The 22755-nt window shown below is 42.5% G+C and overlaps 3 protein-coding genes across 3 annotated transcripts; 1 reads left to right on the top strand and 2 right to left on the bottom strand.

Moving 5' to 3' along the window:
- Positions 1-286: 286 nt before the first annotated feature.
- On the bottom strand, positions 287-859 carry LOC110299304 (ret finger protein-like 4A). Its single transcript, XM_021168976.2, has one exon. It carries the CDS (start codon positions 857-859, stop codon positions 287-289), a length of 573 nt encoding a protein of 190 aa, XP_021024635.1.
- Positions 860-12113: 11254 nt separating this feature from the next.
- Positions 12114-15271, top strand: LOC147003745 (vomeronasal type-1 receptor 4-like). Its single transcript, XM_085842388.1, has 2 exons — positions 12114-12240; positions 13341-15271. The coding sequence occupies exon 2, from the start codon at positions 13525-13527 to the stop codon at positions 14389-14391; it is 867 nt and encodes a 288-aa protein (XP_085698514.1). The 5' UTR covers positions 12114-12240; positions 13341-13524; the 3' UTR covers positions 14392-15271.
- Positions 15272-15490: 219 nt separating this feature from the next.
- On the bottom strand, positions 15491-16338 carry LOC147003744 (GTP-binding nuclear protein Ran-like). The gene is given in 2 exon segments (XM_085842389.1): positions 15491-16019; positions 16021-16338. Coding segments are annotated over 2 exon segments (651 nt in total). The 5' UTR covers positions 16303-16338; the 3' UTR covers positions 15491-15650.
- Positions 16339-22755: the final 6417 nt, after the last annotated feature.

Below are 22755 nucleotides of genomic sequence, written 5' to 3'. Positions count from 1 at the left end.
TATTTCATCTAAACTGATTAGGGCCTCTAGTCTCTTGAGGATGGGGCAGGGGTGGGGGGCGGGGAAATAAAATATGGAGTGTAAAAAAAATAAAGTAAAAAAAAAACCCAACCCAAGCCAAACCAAACCAAATGGCATTTCCTGGAACTAGTTAGTATTTATGAGGCCCTCCATACATTTCTGTAATGCTTTTGTGCTCTGTGTGTACCAGACTCAAAAATTCTTAGCTAGGTTACGAGTACTCAGCGACTGCCATAGCAGCTTTCATACCCAAAGGTTATTCCCCTTATTGGGGGTTAACTGGAATTCCAAAAATGCCTGGATTTGTCACAGGACAGATACTTAGGACTTGTTCTTGATCACCCTCTGGATAGGAACTTGCTGGAGAAAAGAATGGGCGAAATGGATCCGTGTCAGGAATTTTAAGGAATGTATAGATATGGGAGCCATCGCTAAGGTCCCAGAAAGAAACACTGTTTTCTAGCATGTCAAGGAAAATGCCCACTCTATGTAGCCGAGGGTTCACCAGCAGCAGAGTTAAGGGATCAGTGCTGGCAGAATAGACCTTTTTTCCCCTCACACCCACGGTCCAGAAGCCATTTTTTTCAGACAAATAAATAGCCTTTTTTCGATTAATGGACTCTTTGCAAATGCCTATATCCCATTCTTTGCTGGTCCCCACCACTACCTCCCAGTAATGGCGGCCCGAAGTGAACCGGGAAGAGCCCAGGACACAAGGGGAGGGATGGAATCTTTCTGCACATTTCTTTCGGTCTTGCTTCTGAGGCGTATAGTAGACACTCAGCAGGTCATCAGAGATGATGAGGTGGTTCTGGGCTGTGTCCACATCCAAGGTCATCTTTACTATGTAAAGAAAGTCCAATAGTTCAGCAAAGATAAAAAGCCAGCATGGACTCTGTCTTTCATATGTACTGCAAAGGCCATTTATACCTCACTTTTATTTAATTCTACTCCTTTTTAAAGTCACATTTTGTGGAAATTTTTGAGACCTTCCTAGTTAGGTAACATTTTATATAGAATAAAAGTGGTTGCCGGCGGGCATGGTGGCGCACACCTTTAATCCCAGCACTTGGGAGGCAGAGGCAGGCAGATCTCTGAGTTCGAGGCCAGCCTACTCTACAAAGTGAGTTCCAGGACAGCCAGGGCTATACAGAGAAACCCTGTCTCGAAAAACCAAAACCAAAAAAAAAAAAAAAAAAAAAGAAAAAAGAAAAAAAGAAAAAAAAGAAAAAACATTGGTTGCAAAAAAATGTTTCTCCAAACCACAGCACTGAGTATTTGACATATGTAATACTTAATATCCAAAGGGCAGAAGATACAGGACTTACTGTAGAGTAGGAAAAAAAATTTTTTTTGCAGTCATCTATTTAATTCTGTTGACTGGGAAATTGGATTCTTTAAAAAGTGTTTTTCACTATTTATACATGTGTGTGTATACCACAATTATGTATATAGGGGATCAGAAGACAGCTTGAAGGTTGGTTCTCTCTTTCTACCATGTGGTTCCTGGGGAATCAAATTCAGGTTGTCACGCTTGGCACAAGACCTTCTATTGGCTGAGCTACCTCACCAGCCCTGGGAGTTGCATTCTAAGACATGTTTATTTTTTAATAGAGTTATAAAAAAATAAAGATGATTGGGAAATAGGTCAGCTGAGACTTGAATTCAAGTCTCAGAACTCGTATAGAAATGTCAGGTGTGGGGCTGGAGAGATGGCTCCGTGGTTAAGAGCACCGACTGCTCTTCCAGAGGTCCTGAGTTCAAATCCCAGCAACCACATGGTGGCTCACAACCATCTGTAATGGGATCTGATGCCCTCTTCTGGTGCGTCTGAAGACAGGGACAGTGTACTCACATACATAAAATAAATAAATCTAAAAAAAAAAGAAAGAAAAAAAAAGAAAAAAAGAAATATCAGGTGTGGTGTTGGGTGCACACTTGTGATCCAAGTGCTAGATAGAGACAGGTAGATGTCTGAGTTTGCCAGCCAGTTAGCCTAGTCTAGCTCCCCCACGCCCCCAAAACCCCAGGGTGCATGGCAGCTAAAGAATGACAGCTGAGGTTGTCCTCTGGCCTCCACATGCACATTAATGCATACAAACTTACACATAAAAAACAGAGTTATTAGCCGGGCGTGGTGGCACACGCCTTTAATCCCAGCACTCGGGAGGCAGTGGCAGGCGGATTTCTGAGTTCAAGGCCAGCCTGGTCTACAAAGTGAGTGCCAGGACAGCCAGGGCTACACAGAGAAACCCTGTCTCGAAAAAACCAAAAAAAAAAAAAAAAAAAAAAAAAAAAACAGAGTTATTGCTTGGAGACCTGAGTAGGGGCAGGTTAATTTTGGAGAAGTCAAGATACAGGAAGAAAATTCCCATGCTCATGAATGTATATGGTGGAGGCTGGCTTGGCACACATTATATAGACCAGGGTAGCTGTGAACACACAGAGGTCCACCTGATTCTGCCTCCAAAGCGCTGGGATTAAAAACACACACTTGATGTATATGTTTGGTTTCTGGCAACAGTTCAGACCAGAAGTTGCATGGTGTCACGGTTTAAATCTTGAGTGTGTCCTCTAAGGGAAAAACATGGGTTCAGAGGGTCAGATAAACTTGGAAAGGAACAACTTGGTGGCCTTCAAAGTAGCCCTATGAGAAGGGCCTATGAGAAGAATTTCTTATCCCAACGAAGCGAGTGTGGAGCCAACATAAACCTCAGACCCTTTGACTAAAACCCAGTGTTTTACCTGGCTCTTTTCCTAGTTTTCATTATCTGCCAACTTGACATCATTGCTGTAGGCTGGCCTATATTTGGGCAGGTGTTCCTGGGCTTTATGAGGGAGCTGGGTAAGCATGAGAAAGATCACCCTGCCAGAAAACACGTTAGCAAGCAGTTTTCCTCCTCCTGGATTTTCTGCCTTGACTTCTGGCAATGCTGGGACTATGACCAGGAAGTGTAAGCCAAGTAAAGTATTTCCTTCCCTAAGTCACTTCTGGTCAGTGCTTCAGCCCAGCAGCAGCCTGTTACTAGGAGAGCTTCCTAAGTTACTTGGCTCAGTGGGGGAAAACTAAAGTGTTTGCCAATTGGAGGAGGAGTTGCTGGAGACAAAGAGTGTTCTGCAATGCATTTCAGCATCGTGGATACAAGTTTGTGTGGAGCAAGAACTAAATAATTGGGCAGGGTATGTTGCCACATGTCTTTAATTCCAGCACTCAGAGGTGGATTTATCTGAGTTCCAGGACAGCTAGGACTACACTGTCTCAACAACAACCAAAACAAAGCAAATAACGGAAAAATAAACTTTTTTCCCCCCACAGCGGATATTTTAGATGGAGTTATGCAAAAAAGTGCACCCATTGTATCCACACTTCCTGCAGCTGCTAAGAATAAAGAGAATGAGAAAGGACTGTGTACATTCCAATGAGCTTGGGGTTCAGGACTCCAGTAAGTCTAGACTGGCCTCTTGACCTCAGCTCATTTTACATACTGGGCAATGTTAATTCATTTTAATTGCATACCTGTCTTTAAGAAATAACAGCACTGCAGAATGAATGTGATATAGGAGATGGTGAGATGGCTCAGTGGGTAAAGTCCCTTGCCTTGGAAGCCTGGGTTCAATTCCCAGGCTTTCATACAGATACACACATAAAGATGGAGGGAGAGAAAGATGTCACAAAGTTATTTTTTTGAGTCCTCTCCCCTCTACATGACCTTGAACACACACAGGCACACACAGAACCAGACATTATTTTCTGCAGCACTGGAATAGAAAGCACATGGTGTAACCCGTAGGTCCTGAGTCTGTCTGTAACTAGACCTAACTACACGATCGTTCGATGACTTCCACCACTCTATCTGGGGGCCCTGAGCACCTGGATGATTTAACCCATCACAGTGCTTGCCGATGCTCTCTGTCCATCAGAATCACCTGAGGACTTCTGAGCTCTTCAGGTCCTGGGTCTCACTGTCAGACACAGGCCCTGTTCACCAGTGCTTATCAACCGGTGCACTGTGAGTTAACAGTATCAGCACTGCCTGGGTTGTGTTGGGAAAACCTTACGCTACAGAATCAAAATCTGCCTCAAAGCAGTTTGTCATGTCATTGACATTATCAAAGTCGAAAAGTTATCTTCTGGGGTACTGTCATCAAAATAAACTCAATGTGGACCCATAGTTTAGATTTTCTTATAAATATATCAAAAGTCATATGAGGGATAGTTACAAGGCTTAGTAAAGTTTGCTCTGCAAGCTCCATGATCTGAGTTTGAGCCCGCGGACTCTCATGGAGGAATGAGAGGACTGACTCTTGCAAGTTGTTCTCTAACCTCCACATACATGTGCTGTGGCATGTGCACCGTGCACACACACACACATGCACACACACACACACACACACACACACACCAAATGTAATTGAAAAATCTAAAAAGCAATATGAACAATTAGTATTATAACAGTATATTTTACTTAAGTTTATTCAAAGTATTATACTTTAAGAATATATGTATTAGTTATATAATTATTTTATTTATAATTTATTTGTAATTATTACATATAATATATAGTATAATCATTATTTATAATAATATATTATTATTTCAAGTGTTCAATAGCCACCAGCAGTTACCATACTGTATAGTAGAGAGCTGGGGCACAACCTAAATATTGTATGCCCTAAAAGTTTTCCAGGAGGGTGGGGCTGGAGAGATGGCTCAGCGGTAAAAATCACTTGCTGCTCTTGTGGAGGACCCAGGTTTAGTTTTGAGCACTCATATGGCAGCTTACAACCACCTGTAACTTCCATTTTCAGGGGATCTGATCCCCTCTCCTGGCCTCCATGCACACCCAGGTCTGCATGTGGTGAACATATATATATTCATTCAGGCAAACACTCATACACAGAAAATAAACAAATAAAAAAATCTCAAGGTTGGTGTGGTGTGATGGTGTATTAATACCTAGTCTTGAGCCGGGCGTGGTGGCGCACGCCTTTAATCCCAGCACTCGGGAGGCAGAGGCAGGCGGATTTCTGAGTTTGAGGCCAGTCTGGTCTGCAGAGTGAGTTCCAGGACAGCCAGGGCTATACAGAGAAACCCTGTCTCAAAAAAAGAAAAAAAAAAATCTCAAAATATTTTTTTAACTGCATGCCAGTAATCCTAGCACTCACAAGGCACAGGCAGGAGGATAAGAAATTCAAAGTCATTCTTAGCTGCATATCAGAGTCAAGTATAAGCTACGTGAGACCCTGTCTCACAGTAATGGAGAGATGCGAGAGGAACTCAGAAGTTGTAGCTAACCCGGAAGAAAGGTTCCGATCCATCAGGGCCTCCGCTTTCCTTCATATTCACTCTAAGACACTTGCCCACAGCAGAGCTTAGGCCTAGGCTAAGTCTGCTACCAGAGATGAAATATCTCCATGGGTGGCCCCCAGACCTTCCTCCATCAAAACCTACTAGTAAGCGGGGTGCAATACTGCATGGCAGTAGTCTTACTTCGGCAAGCTAGGACAAAAGATGGCCTGGGCTCAGAAATTCAACATCAGCTTGGCCAACATGTGGAAGCCCTATCTCCAAAAATGAAGGACCTGGGGGGCCCAAGAAGTCCCTTTTGTTGATTTTGAATCTCCAGAGATAACCACTCACCCACTTATCTGTTTTGTCCTTAGTACCTTGTTCTGGGGACAGCTAGGACACAATTACTCTGTGGAGGTCCAAGTTGTCAGTTTTTGTCCAGCTCTTGGGGCTTCATTTTGTGCAATTAAGTCACCCTGACACAGGCTCAACGCAGCTGTCCCATCCGCTCAGCCTATCTTGAGAAAGCCCTGTACCTGAAATGGGGGTAAGTCTTTCTGCCTTTAATGCCAAGAACTCACTGCAGAAGGGGGCCCCATGAGATGGATCCCCTGTGCCCCTTCTCTCTGCTCTCTCCGGAAAGCATTCACATGTCAGGCCCATTCGGCAGCTATGCTGAGAGTTCCCATTACCAAGGTTCAGCTGAGAAGCACCAGGCTAGATCTGCAATGTTTGATTATACAGAGGAGGAATCAATACAGCCCTACCCTCTCCACACTAAGAGTTGAGGGGGAAAGAAATCACCTGAGGGAAAAAAAAAACAAAAAAACATTTTGTCTCCATTTACCATGGGACACAGCTGTCCCATGTTAAGGAGTCAGCACCCTTCCCCCAGACTCAAGAGTGCCTCCAGCTTTCTGGCCCTACTGCAGATGTCTATCTCAAGCTGGAGGCTATTTTGGCTGTGCTAAAACTCAAGGATCCCACAGTCTCCTACAGTTGGTTAAAAAAAAAAAAAAATACTTTGCTCAGGGGACCCACATAGCTTTGGGGGATAACCATATTTGTTGGTTTAATAGAAAGGATGCAAAAGGGAATTCAGACAAACAGATGTACAGAGCAATCTTATAAAAGAGCAAAAGAGTGCTCTTGCTGTCTTCGTATACCCCACTCCCCAGAAACCCCCATACCCTCACTCTCTAGAACTCACTGGTCCCTGTCATTGTGTTTTGCTTGGCTAGTCGATTGACTAGTGAGTCGGTTGGTTTTGTTTTTCTGAAGTAGGGTCTCATGTAGCCCAGGATGGCCTCAAACTCCCTACATAGCCAAGGATAACCTTGAACTCCTGATCCTCCAGCCTTTACCTCCCAAGTGCTGGGTGGGATCTTGGACATACGCCACCAAGACTGTTCCCTATAGAACCCTTTCTGTTGCCTTTGCTTGTGACTTAACAACACAAGAATTATGGAGTAAAGCAGACATTGTGACCCAGCCTTGCTCTCCCATACCAGACTGAATCCTGGAGCTGAAAAGACCCAAGCCACTAATCCTGTGCTGCCCTCTCTCGTGAACAGCCCACTAACCATTAGCACGGTCCCAGACAGAAGGTCAAAAGTCAAAGGTGCAGCTCAGGTACAACACTGGTCTCACGTGCACAAGACCTGGTGTCTGTCACCACCACTAAGAATAAGCATTATTATCTCAGAGATTCCAAGGATTTTTCAAAAGTGTGCTTCAGGCTGGGCTTGGTAGCAAATACCTGAAACCGCAACACTGGGGAGGCTGATACAGAAAGGTCTTAAGTTGAGAGCCAGAGTGAACTATACAGCCAAGGCTGCCATCAAGCCCGAGAAGCTGAGCTCCCAGGACTCACATGATAGAAAGGACCACTTCCCAAAAACTGTCTTCCAACCTCCACATCCATGCAGTGCCACACATTCATACTCTCGAACAAACAAACAAAGGTAAAAACATGATTTAAAATGGATGTAATTGTATTGGGTTGTTTTTTAAGTGCTCAGCACACACCAGCAAAAGATTATTGTGGAAATGATTAAATGGCCAACTGAATGTAATCTAAACCTCTTCCACCCATCAGGTCCCTCCATCTCCCCATTTTTGTATTCTTGCCCTCAAATCCCAATCAATTATCCACCATCTAACTGATGAGAGAACATGCCTAACCGTTTTTAACTAAAATGGATTTTACTGTATAAAAAAAATCTCATTTAAGCCAAACTTGAAATGTGATTGAATTAAGAAGAGACAGGTGGGGAGTAAGACAGGAAGTGGTATCACCAATAAATACCTCATGGAGGTAGGTAACACTCTACAATTCAGCTGGGGGCCAGAAGAGAGACCAGCAGAGAAGAGGTGAGCACAATTAAGCAATGCGTCCTTCACTTCTCTGCTCTCTGCTAGGGACAGAGGAAAGACTTATAACTCTGCAAGTGTTGTCTGGAGCTAGCCCATACCAGGCAGTGTAGTGACACAGGACCCCTCACTTAAGCAGTACAAGGTGAGACAGAGACTTTCAACACCCAACCTGGAGGACTAATGGTCTTCATTCTCTTGAGTCCAACCAGGGTCTGACTGACTAAATGAGGTGAGAGACATATTATTCCCATGGGCTTATTCAGTATCCATGTAGGACAAGGAAGTTGGAACATTGCTGGATCAAGGTCAGCACTGTCCAGTAGAAATAAAACATGATCCACATATATGATGACAAATTTTCTAGTTATCAAGGTAAGGAAAGGAAAGTGAAATAATTTACCTCAATTTATTTCAATATCAAAAATTAAGGAGCTGGAGAGATGGAGATGGCTCAGAGGTTAAGGGCACTGGCTGCTCATACAGAGGCACCACATTCAATACCCACCTGCATAGCAACATACAACTCTTTGTAAGTGCATCTCCAGGAGCCCCAGGCCCTGGCCTCCCTGGGCGCCAGCACTCATGTACACATACCCACATGTAGACACACATAAGTATACATAACTAAAAATAAGAAAAATAAATCTCAATCTGTATAAATAATCAGTTAATCAAGGTTAATGAAGTAGTTTGTGTTCTTTCTCTCACCTTTCAAGCTGAGTACTTTATACTCACCACACGTTGCAATCAGCTAAGCCCCCCGGACCAGGGAGATGGTTCAGTGAGTGAAGGTGCTTGCTACCAAGTCTAACAACCTGAGCTCAATCCCCAGGCCCCACACGCTGGAGAAAGCTGACTCTACAAGCTGTCATTTGACCATCATACATGCATCATGGAAGTTGGTTTTCCCAGAGCACCTTATGGGTTTGGAGATGTTTGAAGAAAGGATAATAGCTTCCTGTTATTCTTGATGTAAGAGTTGGGATTCTGTTCTTGCAGTGGTCTACTTTTAGGTTTGTTGAAGGATTCTTTTCTTGCTTTTTCTTGGGTGTAGTTTCTGTCCTTGTGTTGGAGTTTTCCCTTTATTATCCTTTGAAGGGCTGGATTCGTGGAAAGTTGTGTGAATTAGGTTTTATCATGGAATACTTCGATTTCTACATCTATTTTAATTGAGAGTTTTGCTGGGTATAGTAGCCTGGGCTGGCATTTGTGTTCTCTTAGGGTCTGTATGACATCTGTCCAGGCTCTTCTGGCTTTCATAGTCTCTGGTGAGAAGTCTGGTGTAATTTGAATACACATCCCCTCACATATACATACAAAAATAAATATTAACATGTTAAATAAAGACAGATACACCCGTTTTCAGGTACTCCACAGTCCCATGTGGGCTAGTTACTGCCACACTGGACAATCTAGGTAAAGACCCTTTCACCCCTCAACTGCAAGGTCAGGGAAGAATTGTATCTGTTCAATTCTCATAGTTGAGCTAGCATTTCAATTATGAGAAGTTCAAGGTCAGTTAGATCTGTGTTTTGTTCTTGTTTTTATAGCCTTGTTACTACTGACTGTGATAGGCTCATGTCATCCTGTCTCGAAAAACCAAGAACAACAACAACAAACAAAAACAAAACAAACAAACAAACAAAACCCCTAGTCTCAGCATGTGGGAGGTCATAGCAGACAATCTTCCCAGATACTCCTTGTCTATACTTGGGGAATTGAGAACTGCTGTGCTTTGGGAAGAATGAAATTTTAGGTTCCTGACTTTAGCTAATGTTCAGAATTTAACAAGGAGATGTTGGGAAGTTGGTTTTCCCAGAGCACCTTATGGGTTTGGAGATGTTTGAAGAAAGGATAATAGCTTCCTGTTATTCTTGATGTAAGAGTTGGGATTCTGTTCTTGCAGTGGTCTACTTTTAGGTTTGTTGAAGGATTCTTTTCTTGCTTTTTCTTGGGTGTAGTTTCTGTCCTTGTGTTGGAGTTTTCCCTTTATTATCCTTTGAAGGGCTGGATTCGTGGAAAGTTGTGTGAATTAGGTTTTATCATGGAATACTTCGATTTCTACATCTATTTTAATTGAGAGTTTTGCTGGGTATAGTAGCCTGGGCTGGCATTTGTGTTCTCTTAGGGTCTGTATGACATCTGTCCAGGCTCTTCTGGCTTTCATAGTCTCTGGTGAGAAGTCTGGTGTAATTTGAATAAGCCCACCTTTATATGTACTTGACCTTTTTCCCTTACTACTTTTAATATTCTGTCTTTATTTAGTGTATTTGTTGTTCTGATTATTATGTGTCAGGAGGAATTTCTTTTCTGGTCCAGTCTATTTGGAGTTCTGTAGGCTTCTTGTTTTTTTTTTTTTTTTAAATTATAGTTTTAAGATTTATTTATTTATTATATGTAAGTACACTGTAGCTATCTTCAGACACACCAGAAGAGGGCATCATATCTCATTTCGGGTGGTTGTGTGCCACCATGTGGTTGCTGGGATTTGAACTCTGGACCTTCAGAAGAGCAATCGGGTGCTCTTACCCACTGAGCCATCTCACCAGCCCCTGTAGGCTTCTTGTATGTTCATGGGCATCTCTTTCTTTAGGTTTGGGAAGTTTTCGTCTAAAATTTTGTTGAAGATATTTGCTGGCCCTTTAAGTTGAAAATCTTCCATCTCATCAACTCCTATTATCCGTAGGTTTGGTCTTCTCATTGTGTCCTGGATTTCCTGGATGTTTTGAGTTAGGATCCTTTTGTGTTTTGTATTTCCTTTGATTGTTGTGCCGATGTTCTCTATGGAATCTTCTGCACCTGAGATTCTCTCTTCCATCTCTTGTATTCTCTTGCTGATGCTTGCATCTATAGCTCCTTTTTTCTTTCCTAGGGTTTCTATCTCCAGAGTTGTCTCACTTTGGGTTTTCTTTATTGTTTCTAGTTTCCTTTTTAGGACTTGAATGTTTTTGTTCAATTCCATCACCTGTTTGGTTGTGTTTTCCTATAATTCTTTAAGGGGTTTTTGTGTTTCTTCTTTAAGGACTTCTACCTGTTTCGCAGTGTTTTCCTGTAATTTTTTAAGGACTTCTACCTGTTTAGCACTGTTCTCCTGTATTTCTTTAAGTGAGTTATTAGTGCCCTTCATTAAATTCTTCTACCAGCATCATTAGATATTATTTTAAATCTGAATCTTGCTTTTCTGGTGTGTCGGGGTATCCAGGACTGGCTGAATTGGGAGTGCTGTGTTCTGATGATGGTGAGATGTCTTGGTTTCTGTTAGTAAGATACTTATGTTTGCCTTTTGCCATCTGGTAATCTCTGGTGTTAGTTGTTATACTTGTCTCTGGCTGGAGCTTGTTCCTTCTGTGATTGTTAGCATCTGTCAGCAGTCCTAGGAGTTCAGCTTTCTCCTGAGTCTCAGTGGTCAGTACTCTCTGCAGGGAAGGTGCACAGAGGTCTGGCATTCAGACCTGCCTCCTGACTGAAGATGAAGGCCTGAAACAGGGCCTGTCCCAGAAGATGTGTTGCCTCTGTAGTCTTTGTGCTCACCTGCTCAGACTGGTCTCAGAGGGTCCTGGGACACTAGATGGCTCCCTCACCTGCTCTGGAAGTCGGAGCCCTCCCAGGAGGCCACCTCTCCTCTGGCAGGGAAGGTGTCCAGTTGTCTAGAGCCTGAAATGGGGTCTGGCCCAGAAGCTGTGTCGCTTCTGCAATCCTCTCTCTCACCCTCCGCGTCCGCACATTCACCTGTGCAGACTGGTCTCTGAGGGACCCAGGACAGAAGATGGATCCCTCACCTGCTCTGGCAGTCAGAGCCCTCCAGGGTGGCCACCTCTACTTTGGCAGGAAAGGTGCCTGGATGTCTGGAGTCAGAAAGGGGTTCTGTCCTAGAAGCTGTGTCGCTTCTGCCTGTCCCAGAAGCTGTGTCGCTTCTTCAGTCTGCTCCCTCACCCTCCACAGTCTGCACGTTCACCTTCTCAGACAGGTCTCAGAGTGACCCGGGACACCCATAAATGAATTTTTGAGAAGAAAACATACTTCATATGGTAACCCACAAATTAAGACAGACATTGCATATTTTCCTTAATTTGTAGACATTAGCCTTGAATATTGAGTTATATGTGTTTAATTTGGGATACTTGTATAAAAGTAAGAGACATAGGATTAAGGGTCTTCCTATAGAACACAGTCACTTAAGAATTAAAAGAAATAATGGAAAGTGATGAATTAAATTATATTGAGGGGATGGAGGAGAAAATATGGGGAGAGTTAATAATACTAATTGCCATTTTAGAAAGCTTCATAGAAACATATTAATGCAGAATTTTAGAAACTATATTTTCTATCTCTATCTTACACACACAATGTGGAGAGAGAGAGAGATTTGCCTTTGGGATAAATGTGTTTTCTTTCATTAAAAGTTTTCCAATATACCCATACAGTCATATTCAATAACACCACAGATGACAAGGGAATGGACTCTCTGAAGGATTTCAGGACCTGACACTGTCCCTTTATGAGCTCTGATATCTGGCTTCATTCAACAATCTGCACAGCACTTTATGGGAGAGGTAGGCACTTCTTTGAATCTGTCTTAGGAAATGGATACAGAAAGATGTTCTTCAAAGGGAGAGGAACTCAGAGCTATGTTTCTGCAGTAACTGTTCAGGAGCTTGCCTACATCTCTGTGAGCAACCCCATCTCTGATGGTACTAAGCAGGTGAGAAATCTGAAAGTTTTAATTTCTGCTTAAAGTTCTCTTCTCACTCCTACAATCCATGGTGTCCTCCAAAGTGAACATTAGTCGTTAGAATGGTTTTGTATTTCTCTCCCTAATTTACCTAATTATGTCAATGATTTCATTAGACTAAAGACATGTCTATTTCATGGCTCAGCACTTATTTGAAAATGTACTTTAATGTGACATGTATACATTAGATAACTGGTTTTTAGTTGTTGCCTTGATTTGAACTCAGGACCTTCAGAAAAGCAGAGAATGTCCTTAACCAGTCAGACAACTTCTCAGTTCCTTATTTACATTCTTCTATAAAGCATGGATTTTAATTTTATGTTACATTTTTAAAGATTTCTTTATTTATTTTTATTTTATGTGCACTGGTGTTTGGCCTGCATGTATGACTGAGCAGGTCCAAATCCCCTGGAAATGAAGTTACACACAGTTATAAGTAGCCATGACAGTGGTAGAAATTGAACACAGTCATCTGGAAGTGCTCTTAACTGCTAAGAAATCTCTTCAACACTTGATCAAAACTTTTAAAGATACACTTATTTTATTTTATGCCTATTACTGTTTTTCTTGAGTGTATGATTGGAAATACATTAATAAGGTGCCACACGAAGCTGAGTAGAGGTCATTAGATCCAGAATCATCTCTCCAAGAACAAATTTACATTTCTTAACACACTGTTATAACATGAGGGATGATGTCAGTTCTCTTGAAACAAAAATGCACTCCTGTCTACAAATATGCATGTATACATATGCAGAGCCCATACTGTGTTAAGATATGTGTCATCCTGTTGATCAACAGAGACAGAGTTGCATTACACACACACACACACACACACACACACTTACATCATGAGTGAAGGGAAAGGAAAATAAGTGTGAAGTTGATATTCTGGATCAATGTTCATTCATTGTTTTCCAGAAATAATCTCCTGTAGTCTGTCAAAGCACTGACAGCATTTCAACAAAAAAAAAAAGACTCCAAATCAGTTGAAAATCTCACATGATTGAGAAGATTCTTGAAGACAGCACTGTCCAACCTGATCATTACACCACTGTGCTATGAAGATACCTCCACATTGTCTCAGAATGAAACCCTGAAAACCATGGAAGTGTTGGCTCTTCACATCCTTTTGCTTTGCCAGGTTGTGGTTGGGACTGTGGGCAACATCCTTCTGTTTGTCCATAATTTCTCTCCAATATTGAATGATTCCAGACTAAGACCCATACATGTTATTCTAATCAATTTGGCTGTGGCCAATGCATTCATGCTCCTTCTCTCAACATACTCACATGACATGATTGATTTTGTTCCAAGGAAGCCTCCAACTGACCTCAAATGTAAACTTGCACACTTCTTTCACATGATGGCTCGAGGCACAAACATGTGTTCTACTTGTGTCCTCAGCACCTACCAGTTTGTCACCCTTGTTCCTGGTAACTGGGCTAGGGTCATGTTCAGAGAAATATCCCCCAAGGTTGTGAGCTATTCTTGTTTCAGTTGCTGGTTGTTCAGTGTCTTAAATAATGCTTACATCCCAATGAATGTCAGTGGTCCACAGAAAACACACAATGACACTGATTCTAAAGGCAATTGGATATGCTCCATCTCTGGGGTCAGTGTAGACGTGAATTTCTTTCGTTTTTCCTATGACATCATGTTCCTTAGCATCATGGCCTGGACTAGTGTCTCCATGGTGATTCATTTAAACAGACACCACCAGAGAATTCACTATATACATAATCCTAACCATAAAAACACAGGCCATGCTGAAACCAGAGCAGCCCACACCATCCTGATGCTGGTGGTCACATTTGTGAGCTTATATATTCTAGATTGTATTTTTATTTTATTTCACATTTCCTTTGTGGAATCTGGACTCTGGTTGAGGCATGTCATACAACTTATGACTCTAAACTTCCCCACCATTTCTCCCTTTCTATTGATTTTTAGGGATCCTAGGGGTCCTTAATCTCTACTCTTCATTGTGGGTCTGGAAATCCATGTGACTGGGGGAGACATTACAGAGGAACATTAAGATCAAAACATGTAAATACCTTGAAAAATCTCATCCTGACACCAGCAGGAGTAGAACTGACCCTGCCTTGCTCTAGGACTGCATCTACCCACACACAGAGCCAGTCCATTCCCCAGTTCTGCCACCCTGAGGTAGTCATGTAGCCTAGTGGCCAGGATGTAGGGTAAGCTTCCTATCTCCTTATAAGAACATGTCCAGCTAGAACCAGGAATTCCTAATCATACAATTGAAGCAGTCCCAACAACTTGACCACTGCCTATGATGTGCACTCATTCCCCCTCCCAAAAAAAATCCTACCCTCTGTCCAAGGGTTATATAGACCCTGCCACCCCCAATAAAGATGTCTGTTTCACTGAAAACCATATTGGAAGAAGGCTGTTTCTCCTGGACTCAACACTGGCTGAAATTCTGCTAACATGCCTGCACAAATAAGCCTGTTCATTGGTTTTATAAAGGACAGCTACTTATTTCTTTGAGATGCTTTTCTATCCAGCCACTTTGCAGAAGTTATTTATCAGCTGCAGGAGTTATAATATATAATTTATAGGGTCTCTAATATATATACTATCATGTTATCTATGAATGGTGATACTTTGAATACTTCTTTCCAATTTGTATCCCATTGATGTCCTTTTGTTCTCTTATAGGTCTAGTTAGGACTTCACGTACTGTATTGAATGGAAAGGGAAAGAGTGGGAAGCCTTGTCTTTTTCCTGATTTTCGTGTTATTGCTTTCATTCTCTACCCATTAAATTTGTTGTTGATTATTGACTTTCTGTATATTGCTTTTATTATTTGGGGTACATGCCTTGTATTTCTGAACTCATTAAAACTTTTTTTTTTTTTTTAGATTATTTGAAATACAACTTTATTCTGATTCTAAACGAAAAGAATGGGAATGACAGTAACAAACAAGATTTCCCCACTGGATGTTGCGATGGGACTGCAGCAGTCTTATCTTTGAAATTCAGAAAGGAAACAACTCTGTTCCTAACAGCTAAATATGCAAGTCCAAAACATGAAGGTGTGTCTAACTGCCACATTCACTCTAAGCCCATTCATCTCCTTCAGCATCCCAATGAAGTACACGATCTGCTTAGCTAAATAAGGTGGCACACGCGCTGCACCGCTGACATCACAGGACAGTTGCCTATAAAACTAGACTTCTGACGCAGGGCTCCAGCTTCACTTTCTCACAGGTCATCATCCTCGTCTGGGAGAGCAGTCGTCTGAGCAACCTCTAAATCATGCTCGTACTGTGCTGCCAAAGCTGGGTCCATGACCACCTCAGGTGGGGCAAGAGCAGGCATGGCAACAAACTCCAAGTTAGGATCTCCAATGAGCTTTCTGGCCAGCCAGAGGAAAGGCTTTTCAAAGTTGTAGTTACTTTTGGCAGAAATGTCATAGTACTGAAGATTCTTCTTCCGGTGGAAGACAATAGATTTTGCCTTCACTTTCCTGTCTTTAATATCCACTTTGTTGCCACACAATACAATGGGGATGTTTTCACACACTCGTACCAGATCTCTATGCCAGTTAGGTACATTCTTGTAAGTAACTCTTTGAGGTTACATCAAACATTATAATGGCACACTGGGCTTGGATGTAGTAGCCATCGCGCAGGCCCCCGAACTTCTCCTGGCCGGCCGTGTCCCACACGTTGAACTTGATGGGTCCTCTGTTGGTATGGAAGACGAGCGGGTGCACCTCCACGCCCAGGGTGGCTACATACTTCTTCTCAAACTCGCCCGTCAAGTGGCGCTTCACGAAGGTTGTCTTCCCGGTGCCGCCGTCGCCCACCAGGACGAGCTTGAACTGGACCTGCGGCTCTCCCTGGGCGGCCATCGCGGCGGATCCTTCCAGAAGAGTCTCCGCGCCTGTCCGACTCTAAAACTTTTAATATAAAGGATTGATCAATTATTTTCAAAGACCTTCTCGCAATCTAATGAGACGTTCCTGTGAATTTTTTTTCTTTCAGTTTGTTTCTATGGGAATTGCATTGATGAATTTATATATATTGAGTGATCCTTGCATCTACAAGATGAAGCCTACTTGATCATGGAGGATGATGTCTTTAATGAGTTCTTGGACTTGATTTGAGAGTATTTTATTGAGATTTTTGCATCTGGGTTCATAAGGGAAATTGGCCTGTAATTGTACTTCTTTTTTGAGTCTTAGTGTCATTTAGATATCAAGGTGATTATGACCTTGTAGAATGAGTTTGGCAATGTTCTTTTTCTTTCTATTTTGTGGGAGAGTGTGAGGAGTATTGATATTCACTTTTATTTAAAGGACAATTTAGTTCTGCCTAAAGTTCTGGCTCTGGGCTTTTATTTTACTGTACACTTTTGATGATTGTTTTTAATTCTATAATGGTTATTAGACTTTTTGTTTATTTACATGATCCTTGTTCAACTTTGATAAGTGGAGTCTATGAGGAATACCATCCATTTCATTTAGATTTTCCAGTGTTGTGTTGTACAGGCTTTTAAAATAAGACCAAGTGATTCTTTGGATTTTCTCCATGTCTGTTTTTATGTCTCCCTTTTCATTTCTGATTTTGTTGATTTGGATATTGTCTTTCTGCCTTTTGCTTAGTTTGACCAAGGGCTTGTCTATCTTGTTAATTTCCTCAAAGAAGCAGCTCTTGGATTTATTGATTCTTTCAGTCACTTTCTTTGTTTCTAATTCATTAAGTTCAGTCATGAGCTTTGTTATTTCCTGCCATCTACTCCTCTTGGGTGTGTTTCTATCTTTTATCTAAATTTTTCAGGAGTACTATTAAGTTGCTAGTATGCGATTTCCCTAGATTCTCTATGAAGGTGCTTCCTGCTATGAACTTTCCTCTCAGCACTGCTTTCACTGTGTCAAGTTTGTGTATGTTGTGCCTTTACAGAAGTAGAAAAAAATCATCCTGAGTAAGGCTATCCCAACCAGAAAAAATAAGTGTGGTATGTATTCCCTTATAAGTGGATATTAGCAGTTAAGTAAAGAATAATCACACTACAATTCACAGACATGAAGAGGCTAAGTAAGAAAAGGGGCTTAACGGGGTGCATGGATCTTCCTATAAAAGGGAAATATAACAGACTTTGCAGTTGAACTATAGGAAGGTCTGCAGGGAAAACAGGGAAATCATATGGGAGAAAGATGACTGAAAAGAGAGAGAGAGAGAGAGAGAGAGAGAGTATGGGAGAGAGACACATAGAATTGGGGGCATTTGGGGAGTGATGTAGAAACCTAGTACAATGGACAGTTCCTGGAATTTAGGAGTATGCCCTTTAGTTAGGACTTCAAGCAATGGATGACTCAGAGTGTGTTCTGACAATCTTCTGTAATCAGAAAAAAACTCCTAGTGGTCCAGCAATCCAGTCACAAAGCATTCCAGATACAACCTGTCCTGTCTTCAACCTGTTGTGCAGCAGCAATGATGGCTCAGAGCTTGTGGATGTGAGCAATCAATGACTTATCTATCTTGAGTCCCATACAACACAATGGAGTCCATGTATGACACTGCCTAGATGCCTAAAAATTGGAAGCTGGATAGCACGAAGAACTAGTCACCACTAGCTAAATAAAAAATAACCAAAGTCTAATGAAAGCCTTCCTAATGATATTCTGTGCTAACACGGTCTTTTTCCAGTATCTACTGATAGCTGAGGCAAAGGCACATAGCCAAACATTAGATGGAACTTGGGGAACCCTAAGTAAGAGGGTGAGGAAGAACTATAGGAACCAGAGTAGTCAAGGACACCAAGAGAACATGACCCATAAAATCATCTGAGCAAGGCTTATAGAGGCTCGCATGGCAAATCATAGAGCCTCCATGGGTCTGAACTAAGGCTTCTGCAAAATGTTGTTAATCTTCAGCTTAGTATTTTTGTGTTACTTGTTACAAAGTAAGTGGGGCTCTCTCTGATTCCTTTGCCTCCTACACAACTACCTCATCCAGCCTTCATAGGAATTAATTGTGAAATAGTTCAGTAGCTAAGATCAGTTTCTATTCATGAACAAGAAGCAAATTCTATACCCAGCACCCACTTGGCAGCTAACAACTATTGATAACTACAATTTCAGAGGGCCTGGTGCACATCTATGGCTTTAATGGACACTGCACACATGTGGTACAGTGACACACAGTATATCACATATACACATGAAATAAAAATAAATAAATATTGTGTTTGGATCTGACACTTGAGGTTTTACTTTTTGTCTTTGAAAAGTAGAATGAAGGCCCTTGATTTATAACTTACCTCTTTGACTTTTCTCATTTCTCCTGCCACTTTTCATGACTTTATTTTCTATTGCTTTATAATATTCAGTCATTTCAATATTTAAGTTAATGGTGTTAAAATATGTGAAAATTAGTATTTATTTTTGCATTGAACTGTGGGCTCAAAAGACTTATATTTTAGTTAGAATCACTGTTAGAAACTTCATATTTAGTATGAGTTTAGTATGAGTATTTAGTAATGGCATGGGAATGCTGTATGACTTAGAGCAGGTCACACAGTATTAGTATAGTAGCTGTCACCATGAAAAAAAAAACAAGTGTAGAATCCAGGCCTTATGTAATAATAGGTGGCACACATACTGAGCCAAACTCTCTGCTGAAAACATAGACGTTTTCTACTTAGAAACAATATTCCTGATACAAAAGGAGGTTTGGCAACTCAGCCCCTTGGTTAAAGATCATTTCTCCACTAGATCCATGTCAAGGGCTTGTTACTCCTACATTGAAAATGAACACTAATACCTTTGGGGGGAAAAATAACTATCCATCTGTGGTGTTTTCAATGTGCTTTGCTCAGAAAGTGACACTACTAAAAGGTGTGGCCCTATGGGACTAGGTGTGGGCTTGTTGGAGGAGGTGTGTCACTGTGGGCATGGACAATGAGATCCTCATCCTAACCACATGGGAGACAGTCTTCTCCTAGCAGCCTCCAAATAAAGACGTAGACCTCTCAGCCCCTCCTCCTCATGTATCTTCCCACAGTGCTCAAACGGGGAGATGGAGGGACCTGATGGGTGGAAGAGGTTTAGATTACATTCAGTTGGCCATTTAATCATTTCCACAATAATCTTTTGCTGGTGTGTGCTGAGCACTTAAAAAACAACTCAATACAATTACATCCATTTTAAATCATGTTTTTACCTTTGTTTGTTTGTTCGAGAGTATGAATGTGTGGCACTGCATGGATGTGGAGGTTGGAAGACAGTTTTTGGGAAGTGGTCCTTTCTATCATGTGAGTCCTGGGAGCTCAGCTTCTCGGGCTTGATGGCAGCCTTGGCTGTATAGTTCACTCTGGCTCTCAACTTAAGACCTTTCTGTATCAGCCTCCCCAGTGTTGCGGTTTCAGGTATTTGCTACCAAGCCCAGCCTGAAGCACACTTTTGAAAAATCCTTGGAATCTCTGAGATAATAATGCTTATTCTTAGTGGTGGTGACAGACACCAGGTCTTGTGCACGTGAGACCAGTGTTGTACCTGAGCTGCACCTTTGACTTTTGACCTTCTGTCTGGGACCGTGCTAATGGTTAGTGGGCTGTTCACGAGAGAGGGCAGCACAGGATTAGTGGCTTGGGTCTTTTCAGCTCCAGGATTCAGTCTGGTATGGGAGAGCAAGGCTGGGTCACAATGTCTGCTTTACTCCATAATTCTTGTGTTGTTAAGTCACAAGCAAAGGCAACAGAAAGGGTTCTATAGGGAACAGTCTTGGTGGCGTATGTCCAAGATCCCACCCAGCACTTGGGAGGTAAAGGCTGGAGGATCAGGAGTTCAAGGTTATCCTTGGCTATGTAGGGAGTTTGAGGCCATCCTGGGCTACATGAGACCCTACTTCAGAAAAACAAAACCAACCGACTCACTAGTCAATCGACTAGCCAAGCAAAACACAATGACAGGGACCAGTGAGTTCTAGAGAGTGAGGGTATGGGGGTTTCTGGGGAGTGGGGTATACGAAGACAGCAAGAGCACTCTTTTGCTCTTTTATAAGATTGCTCTGTACATCTGTTTGTCTGAATTCCCTTTTGCATCCTTTCTATTAAACCAACAAATATGGTTATCCCCCAAAGCTATGTGGGTCCCCTGAGCAAAGTATTTTTTTTTTTTTTTAACCAACTGTAGGAGACTGTGGGATCCTTGAGTTTTAGCACAGCCAAAATAGCCTCCAGCTTGAGATAGACATCTGCAGTAGGGCCAGAAAGCTGGAGGCACTCTTGAGTCTGGGGGAAGGGTGCTGACTCCTTAACATGGGACAGCTGTGTCCCATGGTAAATGGAGACAAAATGTTTTTTTTTTTTTTCCCTCAGGTGATTTCTTTCCCCCTCAACTCTTAGTGTGGAGAGGGTAGGGCTGTATTGATTCCTCCTCTGTATAATCAAACATTGCAGATCTAGCCTGGTGCTTCTCAGCTGAACCTTGGTAATGGGAACTCTCAGCATAGCTGCCGAATGGGCCTGACATGTGAATGCTTTCCGGAGAGAGCAGAGAGAAGGGGCACAGGGGATCCATCTCATGGGGCCCCCTTCTGCAGTGAGTTCTTGGCATTAAAGGCAGAAAGACTTACCCCCATTTCAGGTACAGGGCTTTCTCAAGATAGGCTGAGCGGATGGGACAGCTGCGTTGAGCCTGTGTCAGGGTGACTTAATTGCACAAAATGAAGCCCCAAGAGCTGGACAAAAACTGACAACTTGGACCTCCACAGAGTAATTGTGTCCTAGCTGTCCCCAGAACAAGGTACTAAGGACAAAACAGATAAGTGGGTGAGTGGTTATCTCTGGAGATTCAAAATCAACAAAAGGGACTTCTTGGGCCCCCCAGGTCCTTCATTTTTGGAGATAGGGCTTCCACATGTTGGCCAAGCTGATGTTGAATTTCTGAGCCCAGGCCATCTTTTGTCCTAGCTTGCCGAAGTAAGACTACTGCCATGCAGTATTGCACCCCGCTTACTAGTAGGTTTTGATGGAGGAAGGTCTGGGGGCCACCCATGGAGATATTTCATCTCTGGTAGCAGACTTAGCCTAGGCCTAAGCTCTGCTGTGGGCAAGTGTCTTAGAGTGAATATGAAGGAAAGGGGAGGCCCTGATGGATCGGAACCTTTCTTCCGGGTTAGCTACAACTTCTGAGTTCCTCTCGCATCTCTCCATTACTGTGAGACAGGGTCTCACGTAGCTTATACTTGACTCTGATATGCAGCTAAGAATGACTTTGAATTTCTTATCCTCCTGCCTGTGCCTTGTGAGTGCTAGGATTACTGGCATGCAGTTAAAAAAATATTTTGAGATTTTTTTTTTCTTTTTTTGAGACAGGGTTTCTCTGTATAGCCCTGGCTGTCCTGGAACTCACTCTGCAGACCAGACTGGCCTCAAACTCAGAAATCCGCTTGCCTCTGCCTCCTGAGTGCTGGGATTAAAAGCGTGCCCCACCATTGCTCAGCAAACAGCTCTTGGCCACTGAACATATATTTCTCCAGTCCCCACATATAGTTTGTTGTTGTTGTTTTGTTTTATATTTTTTGTCAGCTATGTTTTGTTTTACATTAGGTCTCTGAGCTACCCAGTCTGTGAATCTTGGGCATCCAGGCAGTATAGGGCGTTGGCTCCTTCTCATGGAGTGGGTTTCAAGTTAAACCAGACATTGCCAGTCCACTCCCACAAGTTCTGTACCACCACTGCCTTAGCACATCTTTTGGGCGGAACAGATTCTAGGTTGAGTGTTTTGTGACTGAGTTGGTGTCCAGGTTTCCCTTTCTGTAGTTTGTAGAGGCTATGAAATAGAGATGGAGGCTCCATGCAGGCACCAGCTTGTCCTCTATGTTTAAATGAGCTGTGTGGATGTTGCCCTTGGCAACAGTGCCCCAGTATAGGTTTTCAGAGAGCCACCTTCTGTTCTAGCATCAGCCTGGGTTGTTTAGGGATCTCCATTGGATTCTCCTGCCCCACCCCAGCCAGCAACTCAACCCAATGGACCTAGTCCCACCACTAGAAGCCTTGTCTGGGCACAAAACAGGGCAAGATAAGACTCTGTCCCCCATTACTATGAGTCCTCACTAGGTCATCCTCAGAGACTCCAGGAAGTTTCCACTGCACTAGGTCAGCTTCCATTCTCCCCAATTCTGTCTCTTCCCCACTCTCTCTCCCAATCTTATCCGTCTCTCTCCCAACCCCCATACCCCAGCCCACTCACAACATTTATTCTATTTCTCCTTCCCAGAATGATCCATGTATCCCCAGAGTCCTCTGTATTGAACCTCTCTGGATCTGTGGAGTGTAGCTTGATAATCATTTACTTAAC

The sequence above is a fragment of the Mus caroli genome, unplaced genomic scaffold, assembly GCF_978045245.1.
Source record: "Mus caroli unplaced genomic scaffold, Mus_caroli_1 scaffold_8, whole genome shotgun sequence".
Classification (NCBI taxonomy): domain Eukaryota; kingdom Metazoa; phylum Chordata; class Mammalia; order Rodentia; family Muridae; genus Mus; species Mus caroli.
Note: the sequence above shows the minus strand (reverse complement) of the source record. Positions and strands in the feature narration are given on the sequence as shown.

Bases quoted from the DNA above. Each gene is read 5' to 3' on its own strand.
- LOC110299304 (XM_021168976.2), bottom strand. From the start codon at position 859: ATGACCTTGGATGTGGACACAGCCCAGAACCACCTCATCATCTCTGAT.
- LOC147003745 (XM_085842388.1), top strand. From the start codon at position 13,525: ATGGAAGTGTTGGCTCTTCACATCCTTTTGCTTTGCCAGGTTGTGGTT.